Source organism: Marmota flaviventris, chromosome 10 (genome assembly GCF_047511675.1).
Source record: "Marmota flaviventris isolate mMarFla1 chromosome 10, mMarFla1.hap1, whole genome shotgun sequence".
Lineage (NCBI taxonomy): Eukaryota > Metazoa > Chordata > Mammalia > Rodentia > Sciuridae > Marmota > Marmota flaviventris.
Window position 1 is genome coordinate 80,098,302 of NC_092507.1, and position 22,501 is coordinate 80,120,802.

General features: G+C 33.6%; 1 protein-coding gene across 1 annotated transcript in view; it reads right to left on the reverse strand.

Moving 5' to 3' along the window:
* The window catches only part of LOC114092604 (rho GTPase-activating protein 29-like), a 56,729-nt gene extending 36,448 nt beyond the window's left edge, over nt 1-20,281 (reverse strand). The window contains 3 exon segments of the mRNA XM_071618615.1: nt 4,457-4,591; nt 20,078-20,167; nt 20,170-20,281. Of these exon segments, the coding sequence (XP_071474716.1) occupies nt 4,457-4,591; nt 20,078-20,167; nt 20,170-20,281 (337 nt within the window).
* Nucleotides 20,282-22,501: the final 2,220 nt, after the last annotated feature.

Here is a 22,501-nt window from a genome sequence, read left to right on the forward strand (position 1 = left end):
TGGGTCCCTGAGATCTATGTTAATTGACATAGATCTGTCATTTATTTATTTATTATTGATTAAAAAAATAATAAATGACTGTGGAATGCATTACAATTCTTATTACACATATATAGCACAATTTTTCATATCTCCAATTCATATCTTCATACATGTACTTTAGATAATGATGTCTATCACATTCCACCATCCTTGCTAATCCCCTGGCCCCTTTCTTTCCGTCCCACCCCTTTGCCCTCTCTAGAATTCATCTATTCCTCCCATGCTACCCCACTCCCTATCCCACTATGAGTCGGCCTCCTTATATCAGAGAAAACACTCAGCATTTGTTTTTTTGGGATTGGCTAACTTTACTTAGCATTATCTTCTCCAGTGCCATCCATTTACCTGCAAATGCCATGATTTTGTTCTCTTTTATTGCTGAGTAATATTCCATTGTGTATATATGCCACTTTTTTTTTTTTATCCATTCATCCACTGAAGGGCATCTAGGTTGGCTCCACAGTTTAGCTACTGTGAATTGTGCTGCTACAAACATTGATGTGGCTGTGTCCTTGTAATATGCTGTTTTTAAGTCTTTTGGGTGTCTTTTGTTTATAAAGAAACATTTTGCCCTTTGTTAATGCAAATTATGAAACAACAAAATGAGTTTTAACTTCTGTATGCACTCTTGATAAAAGCTCGAATACAATTTACTAAGACAAACTCTGAAGGTGGAATTGGATTTTCTCTTTTTAAGTTAATAAACCATGCTACTCAGACTGGTAATAAGGAGGAAATGGTTTTGTGTATCCTATCCTCTCTAGCATCCATACCAGTAAGGTGCAGGTAGACAAACCATGTGGAGAAGAAGCCATCCTCTGTTTTACCAATCGTTTTAAATCTTGGATGGAGAGTTTTAAAAACAAAGTCAGCTCCATCACCAAAGATTCAGATTTGAAGTCTCTAAATAAAATATAAAAAAGGTCTGGGGATCTGGCTCAGTGGTTAAACACCCCTGGGTTCAATCCTTGGTACAAAAAAAAAAATTTCTGGAGTAAGGCACAGATATTTTTTTCAAAAGCTCTCTCAGGTGATTCTAAATAGGCAAATAGAGTTGGAAAGCAAGGACTCTTAGACTGGGATGAATTAACCTCAAGTCTATAAACTCCATGAAATTACAATCAGATTTTACATGTATAAACCTTTGTAGATTTGTGGGGGGTGAGGGGGGATCCACACATTTCATTATATTCTTCTAAATATCCCTAATACAAACAAAAAGGAAAACTTCACAATCAGTGCAAGCAATTTAAAAAATATTCTAAAAACTTCTGTTCGGGCCAAGAAACTGGTTATAATTAAGCCTGAAACAACTGGAAAAAAACCTGTATAAAATTTAAGAAACAACATTTTTCAAGACACTGGATTATCTGGCAATAAAGAACAGTAGTCCCTGACAGACAAGAAACACCATGGTAAGCTTACAACTGCCCCACTTTATTGCCTAATATTATACAATGTAGATTCTCAAGCAAAGGAAATTACAGGGGGTGGGGCAGGGGGGACACAGATGGACATGATTTTATAATTATGAAGGAGTCAGGTCATCAAGAAGACCTAACAATTCTATACATTTATGTATCCAATAAACAGAGTTTCAAAATGCATGAAGCAAAAACTGATAGAGCTGCAACAAGAAATAGACAAACTCATAGTGATAGCAGAGATTTCAATAGCCCTCCCTGCAACTGACAGAACACACAGATGGAAAATGAGTAAGGGTAGGAAGATCTGAATGATACTATCAACCACCTTGATAAGACAGACAATTATAGAGCACTCCAACTACTGACAGCAAACACATGTTCTTTTCAAATGAATGTTTACCAACACAGGCCATATTATGGGCCATAAAACATGTCTCACACTGAGTTTGAAAGTATTCATATCAGACAAAACACATTCTGTGACTACCTGGAATTAAATCAGGAATAAATAATAGAAGATCTCTGTGAAATTCCCAAATATCAGAAAATTAAATATCAAACTTCCGAAAAACCCATGTGTCAAAGAAGAAGAGAAATTAGAAAGTATTTTGAACTAAATGAAAACAAAAACAAAACATCAAAATTTGTGAAAGAGGAGGTGGAGAATTATAAGGGGAGTAAACATTACCATGTCTATGATGATATTTACACAGAAATATGCATTTGTCAGAATTTAATGAGACCCACATGTAGAGGCTTGTATATGTGTAATATATCTCTGGAAAGATGAAAAAAAAAAAAAAGCAGTAGTAGTTATTACTTATCTAGGGAAAGATATGGGTAGGCAAAGAGGCTGAAATAAAAAAAATGTTCACTGGTGAACACCCTCTCCTACAATTTGTATTTACTTGTGTGAATGAACTGCATAATGAAAGAATCAAGTTTGAAGAACAGAAAGAAAACATGAAACTTCTATAGTCTTGGAGGTATAATTATAATATAATGATTGCCTTTATAAATGAAGGGCAAAATACTGAACATGAAAAACCTAAATAAAACCTCCTTTTCATTTATATTACAATTAACAATCCCATGTAACGACAGTCATCATGGGAAATAATATTCAAAAGATTACTTGACCTCAATAATAGCAAACAAGGGCACTATTAAAATTGACCTAAATAAATGAAAATACTAAATACAGCATAAATTCCTGAGTTCTGAAAATGTCTTTATCTGCAAATTTGAAAAATGCATCTGATGGGTAAGAACTCCAAATAAGTCAATTGCTTAGGTCACTGCTGTTTTTTAAAATGTAATCAGGGGGTTAAGACTAAATGACCTAAATGACCTTCAAACTTTTACAGCTTTTTTTTATCCTACAGGAGTTTTTCTTAATATTTCTCTCTAAAATAAGCATAACAAAAATATATATTTACAGATTTTTGCAAAGACTGAAATATGCAAAGCACTTAGATTGCTTGGCACAGGGTAGACATTAAAAAAATGGTTTTCACCTATACCTTGCCTTTCTGGGTTTTCAAAACTAAATTATCATTAAATCAAAGCATTAAATAAGCTCTTATCTCCATTTTGCAGATCACTGAATATTTTTCATTTACAATATCAATATATTTTTAGGGTGCTTCAACATTAGGAGTAGAGACAAAGAGGAAGGTCTTATTTAAAAACACGTAAGCCTACCCCAAAGAACAGTTTTTTAAAGTTTTCTAGTCTCACAATTCTTGCTGAAAGAGTAAATTTCACAAGTAATCTTCCCCTTTTAAGTTTCACCCAACGCAAAAGTAAACCAGTAACAATCCCAACAACAGTCATCGTGGGAAATGATATTCAAAAGATTACTTGACCTCAAAGACATAAAAAAATCTCTAAGGCAACTGAGATCTCTCTCTCTCTCTCTCTCTCTAATTGACTCCTTCTGGAATGTGGACACCAACTACAAGGCACCTCTTCCCCAGGACATACTGACTGCACACAGTAGCCACTGACAACAATTGAACTAGGTTGCTATTTCCAAGCATGGAAATTTTACTATCTATAGACACAAATTTTCCTGAGTCAAATGGCACTTGTAAACAATCCATTTAAAACAAATTTGGTTATTAGGCATATTTTTAAAAGCCACAAGAGAAGCTACCCACTTTCCCCACTTAAAATTGTCTACCACCCATACATCAATTCCCAAGTCCACACCTTCAACTCCAAACTTCTCCATAACCCCTAATATGTTCAACTTGTCTTGTTTTTGTTAATTGACATCCATCCCCTCTAGACAACAATCAACAACCTACCACTACCACATCCCAGTGTCTGCCTTAAATCAGACCTTCAATCCTTATCTTGCCCATTACTTCTAACAATCTCCTAACTGACCTAAATACTTCCTTCACTCTCAATTCTTATATGTTGCAGCCCAGAATAATTTTAACAATTTTGAGTGGTAAGTCATTTAACTGGAAAGTCTCAATTCTTGACTGTGTTAGCATACATATGCTATGAGTGTACACATACACAAACACACACACACACAATAAACTTTTCATACAATTTTCATTTTCAAATCTTATAAGCCTTGTTCTCCACTTGGTTCCTTTTACAAACTGGAATTGCTACAACTGAACATTTTTAAACACCACTTGTTCTAACATAACAAAGATACTTGTACACTAATTAACTACCTCAAAATATCATGAACTCATTCATAAAGTTCAAATTTTAAGTATAAGTTGTATAGTTCAAGTTAGTAGTTTTACAGTGTTCATTGTCAAGTAAAGTTTTCACTTTTAAGAGAAGGAAAGCTGTAGGTGTGACTTACTGGAGGTATTTAAATATCCAAGTACACATAACTCTTTATTGCTAAACCTCATACAAATGCCATCAGAGGAAATGGTTATACATTATGAAACAAAATGTCTCACTGGAGCCTTTTTGCCCACAGCTACCCACTTTTAATATATCATCCTTACCTTTCACTTTTCTAGTAAGCATTTCTGCAGCATTTTGAAGATAGACAGAATTGAGGTTCTGATGCTTACTCATTACAGACTTTAAAACATGGAGAAGCTCATCCAGACGTATAAGAATAAATTGTTTAAAACAGTCTTAAAAAAGGAAAAAAAATTGTTTCCAAAGAAAAGTTCTGAAAAATCTAAGCTACAAAAGATCACATGAAACACATTTCAAGTGAAAGGCATTAGAAAGCATCCCACAATTGTTGCCTACTACACATTCACTTTTAATTCTACTCTTGCAGTTATGTTGCCTTCAGAAAATTCTTAGTCATTTTAATTCATTAAGGGTTTCAAAGACTTTCACAATTATGGTCAATTTACCACTACCTTTTCAGTTTTCTCAGTCTACATATGCTCTCCAGAATTTCCCTCAAAAAATCATATAAGGTATTTCCTGTCTTACAGTTTTTACTATCATATATATAATATATGTGATAAGTACATTAAGAGTCCTAAAAAGTTTGATGTTTACATAACTAATGTTTTAAAAATACATGTTCAGTTTCTACATTAGAGTTAATTCTTACCATTGAGGAATTATCAGTTATTGGGAACAGTAACTCTGAGGCTATATGTAAGGACCATCATTTGACCTGCATATTTAAAAAATTCAATATAAATTACATATGATCTAATGCATTGATATTTTAATGAAGTTTTGTGTTGTTTAGAAAAATTTAATTAGTTGCTAATGATGAAAAATTAGGTGACCATTTTAAATTTTCCAGATTTCTGCCTACTCTAAAAAAAAAACAAGATTGTATTATACCAGGCCTTCTATCTTCCTCAGCAGCTGGAGCAAAGCAGTGCTACCCTCTTAGATGTGCACATTTCCCAGGACCCACTAGTCTAATCCTAGCCTCCTGTGCTATACCACCCCTGCCAGAGGGATGCAGATAAGAGTTTTATAACCCCCCCAAAGTAAGTGACCATATAATTTTCCCAAACCAAAATACTTTAGTGAGTAAAAGGAGGATGCTCTTCATAATCATGCTAGCATAACAGGCATGTTCTGGATTATCATCCCAGGCAAACCAGTATGTATTATCAACCTACCTTTAGGACTCTGAAATAATAAATCTTCAGAAGTTTGAAAAGATAATCATCTTAAACATAGTATTATGCTATAAATCTCCTTTCCTTGACCTTACATAGCAACAGCATTTAATAATGGTTAATATTTACTAAATCTCAGTATGGGTAGACACTCTTAAAATGCTTAAAAGATATATTTTCCCATTTAATGTTCATGATTTTGTTAGCTGTAAACCCTGAAATTCTCCACTGTACAGATGAGAGAAATGAAGCTCATATACATTTACCAAGTTATTAAACTGTGGAGCCAGAATTTATAAAGTTAGCACACATAATTCCAGAATCCATGCTCTTAATGTTATTTATAATGCCTCCCTACTGAAATAGTTCAGCTTCAAAACCAAAAAAAAAAAAAAATTAAATGTGGTGTTATAATTAAACATATATTCTTGTTTTCAGAAATGTTGGAAGATAATTATTAAACAAATTATTCCATTTATTAACAGTACTATCAAGAGTGAAATAAATGTGTAGAACAAGAGGAGCAAGGGGTGGAGGTGCCAGGAAGACGAGATAAAGAGCTGGGTATATCAGGGCAAAGAGTATTCAGAGGGAAGCAACAGAGTGGTCCATAGAGTGCTAGAAGCAAGAGAGAAAACAGTGCCTTCCAGGAAAAAATCTGATTCATTCATCTATCAAATTTTATTGACGGGGAAAATAAAAAAAACAGGAGATCAAATACTAGCCTAATTAACTCTGGAACTAAGTATATTAAATGAGTAAGACTAATGGCAAAGGAAATACTGTACTACAACTGAAAAAGTTTTTTCAATGGTAAATTGGATTTACAACTGACATCATTACAGATGTACACTGGACATAAACATGTGAATAAATGGATAACATGGTAGAAGCCAGACATCTCACTGTTACAGAGTGGAATTTAGAAATAAAGAGGGAGAGGAGAATATAATAATCCAGGTAGTGATGAATTAAAGTTGGAACCTTCAGGAAGAACTGATGTTTGGCTTGCTATAAATGGTTACATATAGAAATATTTATGGATATGTGTGTATGAACATGTGGATCAGCACAGACATATGTATTTCTTTGCTGTCAGCTAAGAGGGTCTAAACAAATGACACCCCAGTAGCAATAAGCATACCTAGCACACAGATCTTGGTTCCTGAACCATTTGCCAATAAAAGACATCAGAACTCCTTTGAGAAATGACTAATTCTAGGACAGGGGCAGGAAATATACAAGCTGAATCAAAAGCATCATGTAGTTCCAGAAGGTAAGGAAGAGGGAGAGAAGGAGGAGGAGAGAGCAGGGAAAAGTATTATAGAACAAAATCTATCAAATTTGCTATGTCCGTGTATGAAAATACCACAGTGAATCCTGATTTTATACACACACACACACACATATAATTAAAATGTACTAATTGAAATAATAAAAAGATTAGTAGAGTCAGCAGATCAGGGGGAGAAGGGGAAGGAAAAGGAGGATACTGAAAAGGTTCCCTCTGTCCAAAGCTGGAACATTGGAGCGATAAACAGTATCGATGTTGTACCTAAAGTATAAAATAAATATCCATATGTTCATATTGGTATAAATGACTGAATAAATTAATAAATGGAGAAAACAAACCTTTTGTGTAAAAGAATACTAACTACTTTATGTAGATAACTTTGCCCTCATAGAGGTATGATAGTGATTTCTTCCAAAAAAGTAACATACGCATAGGAGGATAAAAGCAGTAATTTTACTCTGTAGAAGTTGACAAACACCACATAAGACAGTTGCTCAAGGTCAACAACAACAATGTTAAGTCATGTTGGTAGCAAGTACCCTTGAGATAATGTGATGAAAAAAAAAAAAAACACTTTAAATCTGTAATCTCTCCCCCAATGTTTCACAACCTCAGTCTAATCATGAGAACATCAGAAAATTCTAACCAAAGGCATGCTACACAATATCTAGGCAGTACTCCTTGAAACTTTTCTCACCAAAAATGAGAAATTTAAGAGACAGGGAGAACTTAAGGAGACATGACCATTAAATGTATTATAACAGGATCCTGGAAGACAAAAGGACATTTGGGGGTGGGAGGACATTTGGGGAAATCTAGAAAATTTGAATAAACTATGAACTTTGTTCAATAAAAAGGTAGCATTATTGTTGGTTACTGTCAAAATTGGTTCATTAATTCTTATAAAGATAAGGCAAACTGGACATAGGATTATATGAGAACTCCATATACTGTCTCAATTTTTCTGTGTATCTAAAACTGTTCTAAAAAACAAAGTCTGTTTTAAAAATAAAATACAAGCCAGTCAAACATTTTAGGAATTTTATGTACAGCTGGCATTTCCCCACAAACCTAATTTTAAAAAATCATTTATAATTTTTAATCCTTAGGAGAAATATGAATATCCAGCTTAATGAGCTATATTAATTAAATAAACAATGGTTTGGTAATTGTGGGTGTTAAGTTTACTTAGTTAAGCCAATATAGCACAGTGGTTAAAAAGGAGAGCCTTAAAAACCAGACTCCCTGACTTCAAATTCTACCTCCATGGCTGAGAAACTTGGGCAAGTTACTTAATCTCTCTGTGCCTACTTTCCTCACCTATAAAGAGAAGACAAAGAGGGTCACTTCATAGAGTTGTTACATTAAATGAATTAAAATACATAAAGCACTTAGAACAGTTGCTGGAACATAGTAAGCCCTCTATCAACATTTGCAGTTCCTATTATCTTAAGCAACAGAAGATATAGGTTATAAAGGTTGGCTTTGAAATAGAATCCAGTAGCACTGAAATAAAACAAACTTCTGGGAAAATAGTACAACTTGATAGTTTTAAGGAAAAACTGTAAAATCATAGTTTTGTACAACCTAGTCCCTTCTTTATATTATAAAACTAGTCTATGCTAATATTTCTGGCTACTTACCAAAACCAAGGTTGAGTGATGATCATCACAGAGAATTGTACTGGATTCTTTTTGAAACCTAATCTATGGTAGTGCAATAGTATAGATGCTAAATATTCCCCAAAGGCCCACACTGGTTCTCAGCATGGCACTACTGGAAGGTGGTGGAATCTTTAGAAGGAAAGGCCTGCGTCCTGGGGGATAGATACATCCTTAAGACTGTGGGATCACAGTCCATCCCCTTTCTCCTCTCCTCTCCTCTTTTGTTCTGTAGCTCGACTTGTTCTACCATGCACTCCCACAACCATGTGCTGCCTCTCCACAGGCCCCAAACCATGGGGGTGTTAAATGATAATGGACTGTGAACAAAAATAAACTTTTCTTTATAAATTATCTTCTGGACTTTGTTATAATGACCCAAAGCTGATTAATAGTCTTCAAAGAGAAAACAGTCATTTCTAATATTCCCAATAAAATCAACAGATATTAATATACTTGAGAAATACTCAAGAATATGTTTTTTTAAATTTTGAAATCTCAGGACAAAAGAGCTTGATTTTTAAATGATTGTTAACCACCACCACTAATATTAAAAATTAGAATAGGATATTAAGGAAGAACTACAAAATACTAATGACCTAAATGTCTAAATAAACCAGGGTCATAAATTCTGGCCTTCTCAGAGTCAAGGAAATCAAATATATAGACACCAATATATTTTAAAATTATTAAACACCCTTAAATTGTCTCAGTTTTAATCTCTAATATAGTAGGTAATATGTAATAGATACAAAATACACAAACGAAAACTCTTTGGGATCCTCAGTAATTTTTTTAACAGTTGTCATGAGAATGTCTGATAAAAGTTTTCTTAAAAATTACTGCAAAACACTTCAATAACTGTCCGCAAAAAATACCAAATTCCCTTTTTCCTACAAGAAGTGTTTATAAAAAGATATTGAAGTTGTTCCAAAACAACTTACTAATAAACAGTAACTGAGTTATTTAGAAACCTGTTTCTGAAAGACTAACAAATTGCATTATAAAATAAAAAATCCCAAATTCCTATGATTAAACATATTTCTGAAGCCTATATAAATCAATGGTAATGAATATATCAATTAAATAAAATGTTAATCACAGATTCATAAACTTTTCTATATATTTGGGCAGAAGGGTCGACTACTAGCGTGTCAGTATACAATATACCCTGGTAATACTTCACCTGGGACTTCATAAATTAGCAAGCCCTTAGCCATTTGTGCCATAAAAAGTTAAAAAACAAAAGGTTCTGTTTTTACCAAATGTTCTTTTCCCCACAGAATAAAGCTACCTCAAATTATCTTTAAAGAAGCAAGATGTCTCCAACTAAAAATGTCTTTTTTAAAAAAAAAGTTTAAGCACCTCATTCATCAACACTAAATATCTCCTGCCCTGTCACCACAAAACAAAACAAAATAGTCACACAATGAGTAAAGCAAGAGCAGTAACTGTTCTTTCCCAATAATGAATAAAATGGCTGCTTAGTGTTAGAAGACAAAAGACTTTAAGAAATCTTGATTCCAATCCTTGATCTACCACTGCCTTGAAATGATCATATATAAAACTCTTGGCTTCTCTGATCTCAGATTCATAAACAGTAAGAGAGAATTGATAAGAATATCTGTTTTACCTTATAACGTTGTTGTGAATATGAAATAAATTAATAGAAATGAAATTGCTTATATTCTTAATATATAAATAATGATTATTACTAGTAAATCTGAAAGCCATTCAAACTACGTATCCTTGAAAACAAATGTGCCTCAGGTACACTCAGTAACAAACAAATAGGTAAACCTCAATGTTTTAGTTAATGAAAAAGAGACATTCAAGTTCCAATATCATTTTATATGTGAAATCTTAATAAATTACTTGGAAATAAAATTGTCATTAAGCATATATTTTATAAAAATACTTCTATGCCTGTCAGTTTTTAAAGTCATAGTTGCCACATTGCAAGTGTAATTAATTAAGTGTAATTAATTAAGTGTAATTAATTGCAAGTTTAATTAATACTACACAAAGGTATAAGGATGGCCTTAGGCCTGAGCCTAAGCAATTTCATTTTAAAACTCCAGTTTGAAACCTTCAGTCTCACCAGGCACACCTATGGAGCCCTCCAGTATGGCCCTCAGGTACAAACAAGTCACTTCTCCCTACCCTGACAAACTCTGAGTGAAGTCTCTGGCATGCTGCCCGCACTCTGGTAAGAGTGAGAAGCAACAAAATCAGTGTGGGGACCACCAGACTAGATGCTTTAACCCCAGGGTAAATGATGGCACTGAGAGACCCAGTGGCAGCTAATAGGGATTGAAAGGGGTGGTCAGAAGCCCCAAAATTTAGTATAAATTTTTCCCCCTCAGTGCCAGCCAACACTGATGCCCTAATGCTGGAGAGCCTGATGAGAACCTGGACTGACATCCCAACTCTTCTCATCTGCCTGATCCTCTGCTTTCAAACTCTACAGCAGCCTCTGGACTCTGGTGAGAAAAGGACTTCTCCCTATGACCGCCTCCTCAGCCGGCTGTCAGCTCCACCCCAGGAGAAGCCTGCCTTGATTCCTGATCTGGTCACCACAGTCTGAGTGAATGTGCATCTGCTGGACTTACAGCCTACGGCTTGAGACTTTTGATCTGACACTTGAGCTTAGCATGCAGAGGGAATGTCTGTCATGAGCCTGTCATGATTAAGTGTGTTTTCAGTGCTTAGAATTAATCTAGAATTTTTTGCTGCAAATTGATTGTCTATTGAAATGCCCAGCATTAAGGATTGTAATTTTCTTAATTAAGAACCTATAGAATGAAATTGTATTGAGTGATTTGAGTGAATAAAGCACTGAAAAGGGCAAAAGAGCATGGTCATTCTTTATTTCTCCCCCTCAACTGCATAAGCTGCACATTTTGCCCATCACGACAAAAGGTATTATAGATGTGAATATAATGAAATTCAACCAAAGTCTTAACATCAATCATCTAGAACAGTAAAAATATTCCAATGTTTATCTACTACCCCTGTAATATGGTAACCGTTTAATTACTGCTTTGCCTATTTGTGTCATTTATTTTCTGCTTCATTCAGCATATCAAGTGAAAACAGATCAGCCAACTCTATTTGTCTGGTTCTCATGCATTAATACAATACCACATTGTTTATATTGCAAACATTTCATGGAAATATTTAAGTAAACAAAATGAAAAAAATTGTGTTTTCTTTTATTAAAAAATACTGACAATAATTTTAAAATCAGTCTTGTTAATTCAGCTTAATCTAACTAGGAGAGCAATGAAAAGAATAAGGAGGGGGAAAAGCATCAGAACTTACTGCTAGGAAGCGCCTATTTTTTCCTGTAATAATTTTTGAATTTATAGGAAATGAAACCTGAAGCACAGAAGCTTTATCTAGTTACCTGGGGACTGTAAATACAGTTTTCTGGGGAAAAAAATTTACCTAACTTACCCTGGAGTGGGGCAGAGTTAGTTAATCTACAAGACAAGTAATTGAAAGTGCAAATTTTAGCAGAATCTCTCATAACAGAACATTTAATGGCATTAAGCTTTTCATTTCATTCCTACTGTTAAATTAAAAATTGCTTTAGAAAGTTCCAACTGTAGTTTTGTAAAATCTAGGATCTAGAATTCATCAGAAGTTATCACTTATAAAATAAGTTATGGTTTTACAAAATAAGCCTTTAAAGTTAGAAAGCACTTTTAAAAACCCATGAACTTAATTAGTTTATCTGAAATGGATGAGATTTTTATCTCCTTTTCTTACCTATTTAAAAGGCAAACCCAAAACAAACAACAAAACAGAAAAATAAGGCACCATAATTACAGTGGCCAATTTTCACTAAAATTCATTTTAAAATAGCATTACACAATCAAAATGAAAACCATTAAGAAGTATGAGACTGGTGTTCTCCTTCCTACATTTTATAATGGCACTTATTAATACTTCCAAGCACTGAGGTATTTTCCACTATTCCTTCAAGCCTAATTAAAATGACTTGCACCTTTAAAATTCAGAGATTTTTTTTTTTAAATCCCTTGAATGACACTCCACCTGGAAATGGTAAGGTATGTCCCAAAGGTATACTTCTAAACTACTGAAAACCTAGAAGAATCTTTATAAATCTGTTATTTGAAATTCAGAACACATTATTCCTCAGGGAGCAACCATAAACCTGAACTAGTACTTGCACAGCACAAATAATTAAATATATACTTACATCAGGTGTTAAATGCTACTGTTGAGGCTAGACTTAGATAAGTAGCTTTGTGATTGGTTTATGGTCATATTTTCATTTACCCAAATGAGTTATAGAAATGATCATTCTGGACCTAAAAATCTAAAATGAAAAACTTTTTGAGTACCATGGCAGTAGAAAATAATTAAACACAAAGTATATATGCCTAAGTGAATACCTTCAGTACTTTAATATAAGACACAGATTTACCCCGGTAATTATTCATAATGTACCTAATGACACTGGATAGAGATATGAAACTTCAAATTCTGTATCTGCTACATGTATAAGACTACAGAGCAATCTCACCTTGCACATAAGTAGTGGAAAGAGAATTACCAAAATATTTATCCTATTATCAAAGTAAGAATAGAGTAATTTCATAGTTTTTAGATATCTCACAGATAGCTATCATGTACTACTGAGCATGTAAAAGGTGGCTACTGCAACTGAAGAGTTAAGTTTTTACTTTAATTAAATTTAAACAGTCATGTATATCCAATGGCTACATATCAGCATAAATTTAGATAATCCCCATGGAGTACAGAATTAGCTAGTGAAATAATGAAAACAGAGCAGTGCTTTTATGAGTGCCTGCCATGTAAAGCAGGTGCAATAACCTGGATAGAATATACCATTCTGTATTAATAATCTCTGGGGCTCCAAATAAGTTCATTATTTATCAGCAATAAGAAGTTGACAAAAATCCTCTAATCTTAGTTATACATACACATCACTCGTGAAATGTGGCTAAAAATACTTGCCTTTATGGGAATTGAATAAATTTCTTTGCATAGCAAAGTATTCTGTAAAATAAAAAGTACCATGTACAAATATAAAACTTGAGTATCCCTTATCTAAAATGTTTGGAACCAGAAATATTTTAGATTTTGGAATATTTGCATAGACTTTACCAATTCAGCATGAAACCAGTCTGAAAATCCAGAATGCTCTAAAATCAGAAACTTTTTTCCTACTGCCATGGTACTAAAAAAAAAGTTTTTTACTTTAGATTTTTGGGTCAGGAATGATCATTTCTATAACTCATTTGAGTAAATGAAAATATGACCATAAACCAATCACAAAGCTACTTATCTAAGTCTAGCCTCAACAGTAGCATTTAACACCTGAAGCAACAGTCAAGTGACTTTTTGTATTACTGCCTCATTACAATTAAAGTATACATTTAAAAGGGTATTCTGATTAGACCAAAAGGTGACTTGTATATCCACATTGTTTATTCTTTTTTTTTCGAGGGAGAATTTTTTAATATTTATTTTTTAGTTTTTTGGGGACACAACATCTTTGTTTGTATGTGGTGCTGAAGATCGAACCCGGGCCACATGCATGCCAGGCAAGCGCGCTACCGCTTGAGCCACATCCCTAGCCCCCACATTGTTTATTCTTAAAGGCTAACTTTTCAGTTTTTTTTTTTTTTTTAGTTGTAGATAGACACAATACCTTTATTTATCTTTATGGGTCACTGAGGATGGAACCCAGTGCATCACAAGTGCAAGGTGAGTGCTCTACCAATGGGCCATGACCCCAACCCCACTTTTCAGTTTTTTAAGAGCTAACAGACGTGAATTAAAAGGTAATAAATAATGCCCAAAATTTTGAAGGCAAAAGACAAAGTATTGGCCAAATCATTGACAAGGTTCCTTCACACCAAAAGGGAACAGCGAGGGTCTGGGGCTGTACCTTAGTGGTAAAGCTCTTGCCTAGCATGCGTTAGGCACTGGGTTCCATCCTCCACACCACATAAAAATGAATACATAAAATAAAGGTAATGTGTCCATCCACAACTAAAAAAGATTTTAAAAAATAATAAAAAGAGAGAGACGGAGAGAACAGTGAAACAGCTCTTTGCTGTCTGGCCACATTTTAGTCCAGGAATAGTTCTCAATCCACATGGTTCATGTCTATAGAAATGTATGTAATAATACTACCTCAAAGAGTTACAGCATTGTAAACATTTTAACTGTTTGCCTGAAGATTATATCTAATGTGATCCTTATAATAACTCTGTTAAGTAAATAAGAAATAGTCTGATACTCCAAGAAGCTGAAAATCACACTCAAACACAAGCATGTTATTATATAGCATTCTCTTCATCTTTTATAATGGGGTTCATTTATATGTTTATATATACTTCCTTACTTAAGGAAAACAAAACAAAAAGGTTCCAGCCACTCAAATTAACTAAATACTAATTTTCAGATTTGGATAACAACCTTCCAAAGACAGGTAAAACAAATTCTTATTAAATTCAAAATTCATACTGATGAAGGATACATGTATCTTTTAAAACATGATTGAAAAACCAAGCATTAAAATCAATCTCATTAGTATGAGAGTGAGTTTTCAAAACAATTATTTTTCTGGGTTTTTAAAAATTAATTTACAGGGGCTGAGATTGTGGCTCAGGGGCAGAGCGCTCGCCTAGCACGGGCGGGACCAGGGTTCAATCCTCAGCACCACATGAAAATAAAGGCATTGTGTTGTGTCCATCTATACCTAAAAAAATAAATATTAAGAAAAAATTAATTTATAAGCTTTTCAATTATTAGTGACGCATCTGTTATTTAAGTTAAAGTACCAGCATGCTTATTAATAAAAGGATAATATCCACACAAATTTTTAAACTTAAATTTCAGTAAATAAATTTATTTCCCTTTCTTTCCTTTAATCTGAAAGGGAGTCTCCTTCTGTATCTTATTATCATTTTTCTATTTTCTCACTGAGAATTGGCTTCCAATCCTCTTCTTTCCTATTCTCTGAATTATCTACTCACAAATTAAAACTCATAATTTTTTTTTTTTTTTTTGCCAATAAGGAGTGGTTCGACTTGTTTTTAAATTACCACCATTTAAAATCTGGTAAACAAGGAGTATCTATGTAAAATGAAGATTTTAAAGGGTATAAAACTCTTAAGGAAAATAAACAACAAACAGAAATCCTACCTAAAAATCTTATTGATATTATTGAAAATGTATTTCCATTGATATATTAAATAACATCATGTTTTGCCCTAAATTCAGGTAAATGATTTGTCAGTGAATACATCATTTTAAATTTCACCTTAAAAATTAAAAAAGTAATGAACAAAATTTACTGTATGCAAACTTAAAAATAAATTTTAAATAATTAAGCCAGTTAAGAACAAATCTTTATTACAAAACTATGCTCCTTTAAATAAAGGGCAGATGTATCATTTCACTATGGATTTTGTTACCAGTATAATATTTAATATATTTAGAATATTTTCCATAACAAGTTACCTTTCCACAATTTAATCATCCATTTTAGACTTCAAAATCAACCTACTGAAACTTCTTTCTAATAATATTTACATACTCTGGAGCCAGGTGCAGTGACATGCCTGTAATCCCCAAGGAGCCCAGGTAAGAGGATCTCAAGTTCAAACCTAACCTTAGCAACCGAGCGAGACCCTAGGCAACTTAGTGAGATCCTATCTCAAAATAAATTAAAAAAAGGAGTGGAGTGGAGGGCACTGGGAATGTGGCTCAGTGATTAAGTGCTCCCAGATTCAATCTCTGGTACCCCCTATCAGTGACAAACCGTCAGTAAGGGAAATGAGGAAAACTACCCCCATTCCCAATAGCCCCCAAAAATCAAAAACAAAAACAAAAATACCTTGGGAATCAATTTAACTAAAGAGGTGAAAGATCTATATAATGAAAATTATAAAACCCTAAAGAAAGAAATCAAAGACTTTAGAATATGGAAAGATCTACCTTGCTCTTGGATACACAGAATTAATATTATCAAAATGACCATACTTCCAAAAGCACTATACAGATTTAATGCAATTCCGATCAAAATTCCAATGACATTCATCATAGAATTAGAAAAAGCAATCATGAAATTCATCTGGAAAAATAAGAGACTCAGAATAGCTAAAGCAATCCTTAGCAGGAAGAGTGAAGTGGGTAGATCATTATACCAGAAATTAAACTATACTACAGAGCTATAGTAAAAAAAAAAAAAAAAAAAAAAAAAAACAGCATGGATTAGCAGCAAAACAGACATGTAGATCAATGGTACAGAATAGAGGTCACAGAGACTAACCCACAAAATTACAATTATCTTATATTAGACAAAAGTGCTAAGAACATGCATTGGAGAAAAGATAGCCTCTTTAACAAATGGTGCTGGGAAAACAGGAAATCCATATGCAACAAAATTTTCACCATGAACAAAACTCAACTCAAAATGGATCAAGGACTTAGGAATACAACCAGAGACCCTGCTTCTAACAGAAGAAAAAGTAGGCCCTAATCTCCATCATGTGGGGTTAGACCCCAACTTCCTTAATAAGACTCCTATAGCACAAGAATTGAAAATCAAGAATCAATAAATGGGATGAATTCAAACTAAAAAGTTTCTTCTCAGCAAAAGAAACAATCTGTGAAGTGAATAGAGAGCCTACATTTTGGGAGCAAATCTTTACCCCTCACACATCAGATACAGAACTAATCACTAGGGTATATAAAGAACTCAAAAAGCTAAACACCAAAAAATAAACAAACAAATACATAAATAACCCAATCAATAATTGGGCCAAGGACCTGAAGAGACACTTCTCAGAAGATGATTTTACAATCAACAAATACATGAAAAAATGTTCATCATCACTAGGAATTAGAGAAATGCAAATCAAAACCACTCTTAAGATTTCATCTTACTCCAGTCAAAATGGCAGCTATTATGCATACAAACAACAATAAGTGTTGGCAAGGATGTGGGGAAAAAGGTACTCTTATACACTGCTGGTGGGACTGCAACTGGTGCAGCCAATATGGAAAGCAGTATGGAGATTTCTTGGAAAACTGGGAATGGAACTATTTAACCCAGCTGTCCCTCTCCTTGTTCTATACCCAAAGGACTTAAAAACAGCATACTACAGGGACACAGCCACATCAATGTTTATAGCAGCACAATTCACAATAGCTAAACTGTGGAACCAACCTAGATGCCCTTCAGTAGATGAATGGATAAAAAAAATGTGGCATATATACACAATGGAATATTACTCAGCAATAAAATAGAATAATATCATGGCATTTGCAGGATATGGATAGAGTTAGAGAAGATAATGCTAAGTGAAGTTAGCCAATCCCAAAATCAAAATGCCGAAGGTTTTCTTTAATATAAGGAGGCTGATTCATAGTGGGATAGGGAGAGAGAGCATGGGAGAAATAGATGAACTCTAGATAGGGCAGAGGGGTTGGAGGGGAAGGGAGGGGGCATGGGGTAATTAATGATGGTGGAATGTGATGATCATTATTATCCGAAGTACAGGTATGAATTACGAATTGGTGTGAATATACTATGTATACAACCAAAGATATGAAAAATTATGCTCTATATATGTAATAAGAATTGTAATACATTCTGCTGTCATATTAAAAAAATACTAAGCTGCAAAAAAAAAAAAAGAATCACCAATAATGAAAAGATCATTATAGTGGTTTAATGGATTTGAATGACTGTATAGTGAATGTTTTTTAATATTCCCTGAAATATGTAAGTAATTTCAGTGTTACCATTTGGAGGCACCTATATGAAAATTCTATTCACCAGATTTAAAAACTGGGGGATATAATAAAATTGAAGGATACTGTGTGAATGAAAAAAATCAATTGCAATGTAACAGGGCTTGTTCATAACTATGCATTTTAATATTCAATTCTTAAATGCTAAACAAACAAAAATATTTAAAATCCCTATATATTATATATATACACACATGTGTATACATATATGTTATATGGAAAAAAATATATATATATTAACATAGACTTGTGACTGCTGCTTTAAGGAAAATTCAAACACTAAAATTTGAGGCTTTGGGACTAGGGAGGTTGTTCAGTGGTAGAGTACTTGCCTTGCATGCATGAGGCCCTGGGTTCGAGCCTCAATGCCCAGAAAAAAATAATCATTTTTTTCTCTTTTGGAGGCTTCAATTCTAGTTCAGTTATTTTGGGAACTTCAACTTGAAGGTTGAATAATTTGGTTAGAAATAGACTCTTAAATTTAGTGTAAGCATGAGATGTATTTTTAGATTCTGGTTTTCAAAGTGCACATCAGAAAACAACCATTAAAAAATTATATATATATATATATATATATATATATATATATATATATATATATATATATATATATACCATTCCCTGGAAAGAGGGGCAGTTTATTTCCTGTCCTCTTGAATATGCACAAAATGTGTACCTAGTTTTAACCAAAGGAATACAGCAGAAATCTCTCTCTCTCTCTCTCTCTCTCTCTCTCTCTCTCACACACACACACACACACACACAGAGATTTGTTGAAATCTCACAAATTTCTATGAAGGCCGAGGAAGGGCCTTATTGTATAAATGCAATGAAAGTGAAGTATAAACATTATGAACATGAAAATGAACTGCTCCTCATCACAAAAGAACAGGAGCTGTCTCTTAACTATTAATTATCACTGACATCAAATTTGGATAGTAAAGAAACACTGAAAGTTAAAAGACTTAGATACTAAGGTGAAGTCAGGGATATATAATTCTTTACTTCAGGATAAACAAATCCCATTATCTATTTCTGACTAGACAAATTCTGTGATTGTCCCTTAATGTAAGAAGAGGTTACCAATCAGCAAAACAGAATTAAGTCTGAATATTGGGGGAAAAAAATTCATTCAAATACAGTCATTTTAAATTTGGCAACAATATAGAAAACTGAATTAAGGACAAAGCATCAACAATCTACATTGTAAACATCAGTTTGCTTATTAAAGACCAATCAATGTGTGCTGTACTGCCTATAACAAGAAAGTCTAGATTCCAATGGTCTTAAATTGCACTGGACAAACTGATTGGAGCCAAAGACTTATTTTTCTTTTTTGGTACTCTTGTTTCTCCACCCTTACCAAAATTTTTATTTTGTGCTGCACTATTATTTATTTTTTAATTTTTCTCTTGCTCTTATTCATATTTTCCCCCATTGTTCTTTTTGGTGTATTATAGTTGGACAAAATGATGGGATTTGTAGTAACATATTCATACATGCACACAATATAACAATACAGTTTGGCCAATATCATTCTCCAACTGCCCAATTATTTGGCTACAAAATGGTTTACATTGTAATCATCAAACATTTAGGGAGGAAATTAGTCATAAAATAACTAAAGCAGAATAATAACCTGTTTCTACCATTGTGTACACACTTATCTGTAGGGAGGGTAGCATTTAAAATTTTACAACCTATCCAGTAAAAATGCGAAAAAGTAAATAGTGGACAAACCTGAAAGTATAGCGTCTTTGAAATACCGCAGCACATGGGTGAACTTGCTGATATCATTCACCACCTCCTTGATGTGGTCCTGATCAAAGTGGAGCTGGAACTTATGGACTGGAGCCCCACTTCAGAAGTTGTTACATCAGTAGAGAGTTGGCCTGATGTCCAAACATGTTTTTTCTTGGCCTTTTTCTTTTTCTGAGCAATCATACCTCACTTGATAATCAGAAAAACTGAAATCCTTAAGGGGGCAAGAAATAAACACAAAAAAGAGAAACACAAATACTACATAAGCCAGGGAAACATATTAGGTCTTCACAAATTGCCCACAGTCCACCTTAGTATTCTACTTTTAATTTGTAAAAACAAATGAATAGAACACTGTACTATGAAAAATAGCTTCCATTTACTAAGTGCATAATCCTCACAATGCCCAATATGCAAACTATCATTCTTTTCACTTCACAAGTGAGAAATCTGAGGTTTAGAGGTTAAAAAAATGTCTAGACTCTCAACTGATAAATGATGAAATTTGAGTTAAATCTAGATCTTCCCTAACTTCCTCAATTCCTAAGGTACAGAATATTTTTTAACTGTAAAAGTTGTTCAGAAACATCATTTAGTAGGTCACATTTTCCCTCTATTACATCACCTTCAAGAATAAAGATGAAATATGGACTCTGAAAAAAGAGATGTTTTTTAAAATCTTCCTCTATCATTTACTATATGCCCTTAGAAGCTGTTAATCATCTCTTCACTTTAGTATGCTTATTTATAAAATCAGAAAAACATCCTGACAACACCTACCTCAGAAGCTTATTTTACAGAATTAAATAAGACAGTAGTATGTAAGTATCCATTGAGCACATAAAAGTAGTTTAATTACAGTTATTTTTTCTAGTGATATATATACATGTACACATACACGCTGACATTCTGGGTTATTAAGTTTCATGAAGAACATTTTTTTGTTGAAAAATAGTTCTAAGGATGTCCCCTAATCTGATGTATCCTGACTGTACAAATAAATGTCATGTTATCAGAGAAATATTTCTGGTAATTTAACGATGGAATAGTGAAAAGGCAATGTTTAGAATTATAAAAAAAAAAAAGATTTGAATCCTGGCTCTAGTGTTTTCCAGATGTGTGACTTATACAATTCATACTCAGGTTTGTGAGAAGATTAAAAGGCATCACAAAATTTAGAAATTTTTGTGTTAAAACATCTAATCCTAGCCCACTGGGACTCAAGAGAATCTTGAGGAATTTGTTCTTCATCCTTATTTTAACTTTCCAGAATAAAATCCCCAACTATTTTAAATTTCTTGAAATCAAAAAAGGAAACAACTTGAGGAATTAGCCCAAGCATGATCATTAAAAGAGTTTTCAAATATTTTGTCTTAAATATTTGTATACTTTCAAAATGTAAAATGTCTAAGGACTCCTATGAATTCACAATACAAAGTTTTATGTAATGTTTTCATCATTTGTTAAAATACATTACTGTACCATGTACTATTACACCATGCCCAATTCCACTGATTTGGTTTCTCCCTGGGATTATAGTTCTCTAGTCTATCCCGTTCTATTTCTGCCTCTCTCACACTAGTGAATTGTCATTTCTTGCCTGAGCTACAGCATTAATTTCCTAATGATCGTTCCACAACCATTCTCGTCCCATTATAAATGTAGCGAGTAGACTTTTCAAACATAAATCTCATGGTGTCATTTCTCTGCTCAAACCTTCCAAAGGACAAGTGAAAAAATGTCGTACTCTGTGAGGCTCAAAGTGAGACGTGGTGGCTCTTGCCTGGTCCTGCAATGTTATCTGAAGTCACACTCGTGGCTCTCAACACTCCTGCCATAAACATCTCCTTTTCCTTCTAACAGTATTTGTGTACTTTCACCCACAGTATGAAACATCATGACCAGTATAGATACATTAGTATGTAATGCTGGTGTGTGGTATGTGTCAGATCTATTTGTCTTTCATAAAACAGATTCTAGCTAAGGATCTATGAGATATACTCAGATTTTTTTTCATTCTATTCCATTTTATTTTTATAAATGCTGGTTGCAACTCACTAAATTGTCTTTATACATGTAACAGGGGTCATGACATTATAGCTTAAAAAATACCTACTGTTCACATCAGGGTCCAGTCTACATGCAGATCCATTTGCCTGCAATATTCCTTCTTCTCCTTCACTGACTCACTCTGATCTTACCCAAAGATCACTTCCTCAGAGAAACTCTCCTGCACTACTCCCATGGCCCCATAATCACCATCACCTAACTAGAACAGAACCCCTAGAGATGATCTAGAGCATCCTACACTGTTCATCACTGCATTTACCACAGTCCAAATAGATAATTCAGATCTTACCATTTAGACTAGAATCTTAAGGAAATTAAGACCTTGTCTTGGTT